Below are 9,773 nucleotides of genomic sequence, written 5' to 3' on the forward strand. Positions count from 1 at the left end.
TTAGAAGGTTTGAGGTGTGCAAGGTCCAAAATTGAAATCTGAGAGACAGTGCTAGAATTTAAGCAAGGCAGGATTTTTAGAGACTACTCAAATGAAAATCTAAGTGAAGCATATGAAAATTCAGTTCTTTTTATTATTTTTCAACTGGTAATTGATGGCAACATTCCCTGGTAAGGATGGGTAAGTGGTGTTATCGCCAGGTACAAAATATCCCAGCTACTTAAAGTAGGGCCCCCAAGAGGAGAAAGACACACAGTGGTCTCTGGAATTGTTTTTTGCCCTTTTTTTTTTTTTTTTTAAAGAAATAGTAGTGTCAGTTGCACACCACTGGCTGAAGGGGTTTTCATCCAAATGAGAAACTCTACCCCTTATCTCTAGTGGGACAGGCACCAGGTTCCCAGAAGCAGCAACTCCCATGTCCTGCAGCATGTGGTCTTTGACCCTGGCATGAAGAATAAGCTGGCATAGAGCCCTGACTGCTGGCATCCAGGCTAGATGATGTTTCATGGTGTGCAATTGTGTGTCAAAGCTTTCAGGTTGGGGGCACTGGTCTGGTGACTACAGCTCCCGTGAGAAGTCACATCCACCTCAAAAACCTCATGAATAGCTTTTCGGAAACAATGGAATTTATAGTCTATTAAGCTTTTTCATTCAAAACTTTCTTCCCTATGGATGCAAACCAGTGCCAAAAATTTAGTCACCTCCTTTAAATACAGGACAGTTGTGTTATTCAGCTTGATGATGGCCTTGGATTCTTTGTGGTAAGCACTTCCACTTCTATCTTCTTTTAACCCAAATGTACAACACACATCAATTACAATATCAATCATGTCACAGCAAAGTTCCTATGACTGCATATCCACAGAACTGTCTGTTGCAATGTAGATTTTGCTGACAACATCAAATAGAAAAGCTTTTTCAATACCTGAATTTGATATACAGATATTTAATAGGTTTTCCAACGTCGGTAGCTGTGGGAAAAATTTCTGCAGCACCTTACTAAAGGCTGCAAATATTGAATGGTCATAAATACTAGTAAAATAAAAGCTAAGATGGAGTTTTTCTAGCCCAGAATCTGCAAGGTTATCATTGGCCCTTTGATTGTCCCTCTGTGTTTATATTTTGTAACCATCAGACAGACCATCAACTTTGTGAATAAAAACCTCAAAATTCATGTCTAGGTTAACTTTGTAGGCTTTAGAAACAGTAAAGTTTTGTTAAAGCTTCCATGTAGTCATCCTGTGCATCAATGACATATATCAGTATTTCTGTCCCCCTAAAGATGATCTCAAACCAAAAGCTGGGTCAAAAAAGTCCATTTGCCCAGGAAAACCCCATATTTGGAAATTCACAAAGGAGCTATTAGAAATGTCATCTTTGTAAGTCTTGATGGTCCTTTCCAAAAAGAGGGTCTCTTTGGGTGACATTTTATAAAACACCACCTTCTGAATGCAGGACTTGCCCATTGCTCCAGAGGCCCATGAGCAGAATCCTTGACTTGGAGCTGTCAGCACCCCACTCGGGCCACAACCTCCGCCAGCCCCGGTCCCAACTCTGCCTCCCGCCGCCTCCCCTTCCTCCTGCTTCACGACATAGTCAAGTCCTTTGGGAACGAATCCACCGCGAGGTACTTGCCGGCGAGGGGCGTCTCCTCCGTCCGGTACTGCAGGGACAGGATGCTGAAGCCGCCGCCCGCGCCCTGACAGGCCAAGCCAGACCGCTGCCTCCCCAGTCCGACGCCGCCTGTAGGCAGATTCATTACCATCTGAGCCAATATAAATTTAGATGAAATCACACAGATAGGTTGAGTGATAATTTTCTAAAATGCTTTATTATTAATATAAACAGAAAAGTGCCATAAATTGCTTTGCTTGGGTAGACTAACTTCTCCACAGTAGACCACAGAGCTGGGGTGTAGACAAGTGAGCCCAGGGTGTTCCCATCCTCCCACTGCAGTTTCCCTGAGGCAGTGACCTTCTTTCTAGTCTCCCCTCTAGGGCCTGACCCAGGGCCTGACTCAGGGGCTCAGTCAACACTCCCTGAAACACTACACTTGGGAAGTGGCCTCTTGTGTCCTAGTCAAGACAGTGACTTCCTCTAGTAGGCACCCCCAAATACTGACTCTTACAGAACTTTTGATTTGCTCTAACAGCAGGACTGTGAAGGTGGCAAGTGGAAACTTTGGCTTCTTTTGCTGACAAAACCATGGAGCTGGCAGCACTTGTGCTATTTCACAGTAGGCCACCAGAGGACAGAGTATGGCTGCTTATGACAAACACTCAGCCCCGCGACCCCGCCCCAGCCCCCCACTCAAAAGTTGTTTTTTCCCAAGTTAGCCTTAATCAGAACATGTTCGAACTTGGAGGATTTCTTGAAGGTGCATTGATTTGCTTTTCTTCTTTCATCTCACTTGGAAGCTAATAAAAGTCCACTCTAAATAAGTTGTCATAAGTTGCCCTGTGACACATGGATGGTAAAATTATGTGTCCAGTTCTCAATCTGTATCTAGCCTCTGTCCATCCTCTCTCTCTCTCTCTCCATCCATAAACATCTATCTATGCAACAATCTATGTAATGTACTAGAGATGCTTTTCAATCATGTTACCAAGGATTTGTGACATGAGTCTTTGTGTACTAAGTGTTCTGCTCAGAAGACAGTGGGAATGTCCCTGACGCCATGTGAAGGTGGGCAGTAGGTCTCAATGGAAGTCGTCCAAAGTGGAAGATCCACTCAGTGTAGTCAAGGTCAAGTCCATACTGTCTCCTGTCCCCAAAGCATTGAGTCTGCCTTCCTGGGGGAACTTTGTTAAAATCCTTCATATTCTAAGAAACATCAGGGTGCAAATAATGAGCAATATTTACAATAACTGTGGGGGAGAGAGAAAGTGATGGTTTTAATTACCTGCTACTATGTCAACAACAACCTTCACAGTATTCCATCACAACCGCTACTCAGCCATGTGAGAGCAGAGTCTATACCTCGGTTTCGAGTGTATTACAGACTCTCAGGCCAAAGCATGAGCCAAACTGGACAAAACATGTGTCAGTACTGCTGGATGAATACATTTGGGATCAGGACCTGACAGACTGGAGAATGTATTTGATATCAGAACTCTTCTGGAGCCGTCCTGACAGGAAGTAATCATAAATTGTCTGCTACCTCGCCTGCCAGGCCCTGGACACTGACAACCTTCCCATATCACCCCTCAGCCAGGACAACCCTGATCACAGGTATTCCCCACATGAAATCTCACTATCAACTCTAACTTCTTCAGCTCACTTTGTCCTCCTTGATTGTCCTACTGTGTGTTTACCACTCTAGGGATTCAGGGACACCTCTGATTCCCTTGGGGAACTAATATCAGATCCTATGGTTCCAAATAGGAAAAGAAGTACATCAAGGGTGTATATTGTCACCCTACTTATTTAACTTATATGCAGAGTACATCATGAGAAATGCTGGACTGGAAGAAGCACAAGCTGGAATCAAGATTGCTGGGAGAAATATCAATAACCTCAGATATGCAGATGACACCACCCTTATGGCAGAAAGTGAAGAATAACTAAAGAGCCTTTTGATGAAAGTGAAAGAGGAGAGTAAAAAAGTTGGCTTAAAGTTCAACATTCAGAAAACTAAGATCATGGCATCTGGTCCCATCACTTCATGGGAAATAGATGGGGAAACAGTGGCTGACTTTATTTTTCTGGGCTCCAAAATCACTGCAGATGGCGATTGCAGCCATGAATTTAAAAGACCCTTACTCCTTGGAAGGAAAGTTATGACCAACCTAGACGGTATATTAAGGAGCAGAGACATTACTTTGCCAACAAAGGTCCGTCTAGTCAAACCTATGATTTTTCCAGTGGTCATGTATGGATGTGAGAGTTGGACTATAAAGAAAGCTGAGTGCCGAAGAATTGATGCTTTTGAACTGCGGTGTTGGAGAAGATTCTTGAGAGTCCCTTGGACTGCAAGAAGATCCAACCAGTCCATCCTAAAGGCGATCAGCCCTGGGTGTTCATTGGAAGGACTGATGCTGAAGCTGAAACTCCAGTACTTTGGCCACCTGATGCGAAGAGCTGACTCGTTTGAAAAAACTCTAATGCTGGGAAAGATTGAGGGCAGGAGGAGAAGGGGATGACAGAGGGTGAGATGGCTGGATGGCATCACCGACTCCATGGACATGAGTTTGGGTAAACTCCGGGAGTTGGTGATGGACAGGGAGGCCTGGCGTGCTGCCGTCCATGGGGTCGCAAAGAGTCGGACACCACTGAACGACTGAACTGAACTGAACTGATGGAGCTAAAGTTTAATGATGAGACTTAATTGACAAGGCAAGAATTATATGGACAAGTAAAACTTTACATGACTTAACTTGATGGTGTTGTTTTCCTGGAGCAATGAATGGTAAACTTGATGGCATAAAACAGATTATGTTTTTTTCTTTGAAGTGAGTATGCTTGGTGAACATTAGCTTTACTCTGATGATGCTGAAAAGGATCTGATACACTGCAAGAGGAACAGAAGTAAGCATATCATGTTATAACAGGGCATAGAAAGGTATGTTAATTCTACAATCTGCTATTACCCACTTGTGTTAGAGTAACTTTAGAAAACCTGGTGTGAATATCGGCCTGTCAAAATTCTCATGTTTAGATGAAATTCAAAAGATGGTGTTTTAATCTTAACATAGGCCTTGCACAAATATTGCTATGTTGTATTTCCTATTGCAAAAATGAGCTGCTTCTTTCAGGAAAATCAAAGGCTTATAGTCATATTTCAAAAGGCAAATTAAGATATTTTCCTAAAAAAAAAACAAAACTTCTAAGATGACATAGGAAGTACACATCAAGCACTTCTGCTACATTCCAAAGTATTATATCCCAAGGAAAATAATTTGTGTGAGCTGAACTAGCCTCTTTTTCATGGAATACAATGTTTACTTGAAAAAATGAATGACACTGGAAGATCTACAAAACTTAGTGAAGCATTGTATTAGTTTAAAAAAATTTATATTAGTATAAAAGACAGTCAATGTGCAACATAAGCTTATGGATTTTAGTGTAATATAATAGGAAATATTCAATAATATCATTTCAGGCCACTTTCAAAATAACTTTGAGAAACTACCACTTTTGTAGTTTTAGTTTTGGATCAAAGATGAACTTAGATAATTATCTGAAAAGTGATTTAAAATATTATTATGTATGTGTGGGCTTTTTATTTTCATAGATTTCAACCAAAATAATGGATTTAACATAGAAGCAAACATAAACATCCAGAGATCTTCTAATGAGAGTGACAAGAAGAGACTTGCAAAAATATAAAAATGTAAAAAGCTTCACTGTTCCCACTGTAGTGTTTATTTGGGGAAATAGTTATATTCCATATTAACTGTGTGAGTTATTAATATTATTCTAAATAAATGAATAAACAAATTCTAACTCTATTTCTACTATGGAAAATATCGATAGAAGTATCTATAAACAAAATTACCCTTGGGGTCCTCACTAATTTGTTGGATTGTATAAATATTCTGACCAAAATGTTTTGAAAATCGCTGACTACACAGCCCCTGGACCAGGACTCAGGACGTGGGACAAAAAGCTCTCGGTGCAGGAGAGGAGGGATCAGGACAACGTCCCAGGTTCCCCGGAGGGCGAGGCGCTCAGGGTCTCAGGGTCAAGGGCCCTGTCTGGGGCCAGGACGCTCCATCTTGGGTTTCCCGTCTCCCCGAGTTTCACTTTCACTCTCACAACCCGTGTCGGGCCCTCCTGCCTGGACACACGTGACGCGGCCCCAGTTCTCACTCCCAGTGGGTGTCTAATTTCTAGCTGCCAATATTCATCTCCGCGGTCCCCGGTTACAAAGTGTCCATCCACCCGCTGGACTCGCTTCTCCCCACACCCGCTCCCCAGGAGATGAGGATCAAGGGGAAGAGAACTCTCCTCCTGCTGCTGCCGGGTGCGCTGGTTGTGACCGAGACGTGGGCGGGTGAGTGCGGGGTCGGGAGGGAACGGCCTCTGCGGGGAGCGGCGAGGGGACCCAGGGAAGGAACGATCCCGCCGCCCTCGGCCAGACCTGCCCCCTCCCCCTGTCCCGTCCTGTCCCTCCCTTGCTTCCCGCCCCCTCTTCTCTGCCCCCCAAGTCCTGGTCCTTCTCCGACCTTTTCGGTCTCACGAGCCCCTCGCCCCTCCCTCCTCCCAGTTTCGTCACCTCAGACCCGGGACCCGAACCGCGAGGAGGTCGGGCCGGGTCTCACCCCTTCCCGCCCCCAGGCTCCCACTCCCTGAGGTATTTCTGCACCGCCGTGTCCCGGCCCGGCCTCGGGGAGCCCCTCTTCATCGTTGTCGGCTACGTGGACTACGCGCAATTCGTGCGGTTTGACAGCGACGCCCCTAACCCGAGGATGGAGCCGCGGGCGCGGTGGGTGGAGCAGGAGGGGCCCGAGTATTGGGATGAAGAGACTCAGAGAGCCAGAGACACCGCAGAGACTTTGCGAGCGAACCTGAACACCCTGCGCGGCTACTACAACCAGAGCGAGGCCGGTGAGCGACGCGGGCCCGGGTCCAGGTCACGACCCCTATCCCCAGGGAACGGCAGGGGTCGCCCTGAGTCTCCGGGTCCGAGGGTCACCCCAACAACATTGCAGAACACGCCCGGCCCCCCGACCCGGGAGGAGCCGTCGGGACTTGACCCGGTTTCATTTCAGTTTGGGTTTAATCCCTGCGGATGGTCTGGGCGGGTCAGGGTCTCACACCCTCCAGGAGATGTACGGCTGCGACGTGGGGCCGGACGGGCGCCTCCGCGGGTTTGATCAGTTAGCCTACGACGGCAGAGATTACATCGCCCTGAACGAAGATCTGAGCTCCTGGACCGCGGCGGACACGGCGGCTCAGATCACCAAGCGCAAGATTGAGCAGGACGGTGTGGCGGAGCGTGTGAGGAACTACCTGAACCGCGAGTGCGTGGAGTGGCTCCGCAGATACCTAGAGAGCGGAAAGAACACGCAGCTGCGCGCAGGTAGGAGGGGCGCGGAGCCTCCCCGATCTCCCCTCGGGCTGGAGCTGGCTTCCCACGAGGAGAAGGAAGTGGGGTCCCTGTGGGAACCACACCCCAACTTCTTATCTGGAGAGGGAGGAATGCACCCAGGTTTTCATATTCTGTACAAGACAGTGACTCGCCAGTAGCTTCATTTCTCTGAAGGACAATTAAGGAATCCAGTGTCTTTGGAGAAGAAGCAAGAAACCATCCCTGAAATAACTGGTCAGCGGTGCCCTTTCACCCTGCCTGCCATCTTGTGACTCATGACTTTCTCAAGGCCTGTTCTCAGTCTGAAGCAGCATAAGAGGCCAGACCCCAGCTTTTCTGAGTCATTCAGTTTCCAACAAAGTCAGGACCATTGCTCTGTATTCTCCCCCTCAACGTGGAGCGTCCTACCTTGGTTCTCACCCTGACTCCAGAACTTTACAAGGACTAGGAGATTTTCCCAGACCTCAGAGCCCAGGCTGGTGTCTGGTGTTTGTGCTTTTTCTTTTCAGACTCATTTTCTCATCATTTCTCAAAATGGTCACATGATGCTTCCTCCGTGGCCCATGGGGGTAACATAAAGTATGGATTTTCTGATTCTTCCTCAGACCCTCCAAAGACACATGTGACCCATCACCACATCTCTGAACGTGAGGTCACTCTGAGGTGCTGGGCCCTGGGCTTCTACCCTGAGGAGATCTCATTGACCTGGCAGCGTGATGGGGAGGACCAGACCCAGGACATGGAGCTTGTGGAGACCAGGCCTTCAGGGGATGGAACCTTCCAGAAGTGGGCGGCCCTGGTGGTGCCTTCTGGAGAGGAGCAGAAACACACGTGTCATGTGCAGCATGAGGGGCTTCAGGAGCCCCTCACCCTGAGATGGGGTAAGGACGGGGATGGGATGGAGCTTATCTCAGATAAAGCAGGAGCCCTTCTGGATACAGTTCAGCAAGGTCAGGACTCAAGCCTGAGGTCAGGGCCCCTTCCTTTTCCTCCACAGAACCTCCTCAGCCTTCCATCCCCATCATGGGCATCACTGTTGGCCTGGGTCTCCTCCTGGTGGTTGTGGTGGCTGGAGCTATTATGATCTGGTGGAAGAAGTACTCAGGTAGGGAAGGGAGGGAGGCATCTGAGTTTTCGTGTCTCACTGAGGGGTTTCAAGCCCAGGTAGAAGTTTGCCTGCCTTGTTCCTGGGAAATGCCATCCACACATATGGGCTTGCTGGTCTAGAGCTGATGCTAACATTGACCCTTTTGTAAAGTACATGTGAAAATGAAAGATAGATTTTTCACCTTCATAATTCCAGTTGGGGCCTGTTTCTCAGTACTTGAAGGTCAGAGGGGAAGGTCCCCACTTAGGTCAGACCTCTAGAAGGGTTGGAGATGGTCCGTCCCCCCACATCTCCTTTCTTTATATTCCTGATTCTGTCCTGGATTTTTAGTTACAGTTCCAAAAAGTTCTCTGGGGTCCAGAAGTGGGGGGTTTCTCTAGGATATCATGATTCAGTCTTCTCCATGGATTCTCACGTGATGTTTTCTTCTTGCAGGTGAACAAGGAGGGAGCTACACTCAGGCTGCAAGTAAGTACAGAGGGGGTGTGATTCCTGAGACCCTTGTGAGGATGCAGACAGGAGGCCATGGGGGCTCACCCTCCTCAAGGTTCCTTCTCTAGTGTCTCTCCTGTGGGTTCTGACCACGTCCTGGTCTTGTTCTCCCCCAGGCAGCGACAGTGTCCAGGGCTCTGATGTGTGACCAAGGCTCTCATGGATCCTAGAGGTGAGACCCTGGAGGGTCCTGACTGGGAGAGGAGTTGGTGGAGGGGGGGACACACTGGGTGGTGGGGGTCTTTGAGTGGGACATGTGAGCACGTGGAGGGCTGTTGAGAATGTGAGCACTTACATGACTGACCTACACTGGTTCATGATTCTTTTCTTTCACAGTGCGAGACAGCTACCTCGTGGGGACAAGATTCCATGTCCCATCCCTGCATTATGACTTCAAGATCTTCTGACTTCTCTTTCTGCAGAAGTCATCTGAATGTGTCTGTGCTGCTATTAGCATAATGTAAAGAAGTGGTGAGCCTGGCACCCCCTCTGTTCACCGCGACCCCTTCCCACACTGTACTGTTTTCTCTTCTCTGACGGTCCTTCCTGATCCAACAGAGGCCGGAGTTGGGCTGTCTCCAACTTTGTCTTAACTTCTTTTGCAATTTCATATTTTATTGAAAATCAGGATCCAAACTACAGGTTTCCCCCTATGGGTCCTCATCAATCTTGTACCCTAGTGTTTGTCTATGTGGATCTGTTTTGTAAAACTGTAAAGATGTTTGTACACTTTTAGTATGTCTAAATGTCTTTAGTAATATTAAAAGCAAAGAAATTGCTTTTCCTGTATGATCAGTTTAGTCATCTTCATATATGCTTTATCCTTACTAATCAAGTCTTTTATTTCATTTTTCAGGTTTTTTTTTTTTTCATTTCCCTTGAAATATCAATGTTACTGGTTTCTAAGAACTCATTTATGACTAAGGGTAGTAGCTATTTGTCATGCAGTGTAAATGAAATACCATGTTTTATTGCCACCTGGTAAGCCCTTAAAGCAGAGTCTAATTTATGTTTATATTTGGTTGGAAAAGGACGGCTCCAGGGAGGGTGAGGCAGGAGGCAGAGAGGCCTGAGGGGCTGGACTGTGGCCCCAAGAGAGACGAAGGTGGCCAGTAAGCTGGGGGAGGTGAAGGAGTGGGT

At 47.0% G+C, this 9,773-nt stretch overlaps 1 protein-coding gene and 1 pseudogene across 2 annotated transcripts; one reads left to right on the top strand and one right to left on the bottom strand.

Annotated features, from left to right (window-relative positions):
* Nucleotides 1-503: 503 nt before the first annotated feature.
* On the bottom strand, nt 504-1,759 carry LOC133059263 (ras-related GTP-binding protein C-like; annotated as a pseudogene).
* Nucleotides 1,760-5,804: 4,045 nt separating this feature from the next.
* LOC133059691 (BOLA class I histocompatibility antigen, alpha chain BL3-7-like) lies at nt 5,805-9,422 on the top strand. Of its 2 annotated transcripts, XM_061147145.1 has the most exons (8): nt 5,806-5,995; nt 6,280-6,549; nt 6,752-7,024; nt 7,639-7,914; nt 8,031-8,138; nt 8,577-8,609; nt 8,750-8,805; nt 8,970-9,422. In XM_061147145.1, exons 1-7 carry the CDS (start codon nt 5,923-5,925, stop codon nt 8,779-8,781), a joined length of 1,065 nt encoding a protein of 354 aa, XP_061003128.1. In that variant the 5' UTR covers nt 5,806-5,922; the 3' UTR covers nt 8,782-8,805; nt 8,970-9,422. The 2 variants fall into 2 exon arrangements, with proteins under 2 accessions (XP_061003129.1, XP_061003128.1); XM_061147146.1 differs by lacking the exon at nt 8,031-8,138 and having other exon boundaries at nt 5,805-5,995.
* The last annotated feature ends 351 nt before the right edge of the window (nt 9,423-9,773 follow it).

The sequence above is a fragment of the Dama dama genome, chromosome 7 (genome assembly GCF_033118175.1).
Source record: "Dama dama isolate Ldn47 chromosome 7, ASM3311817v1, whole genome shotgun sequence".
In the NCBI taxonomy this organism is placed as follows: Eukaryota; Metazoa; Chordata; class Mammalia; order Artiodactyla; family Cervidae; genus Dama; species Dama dama.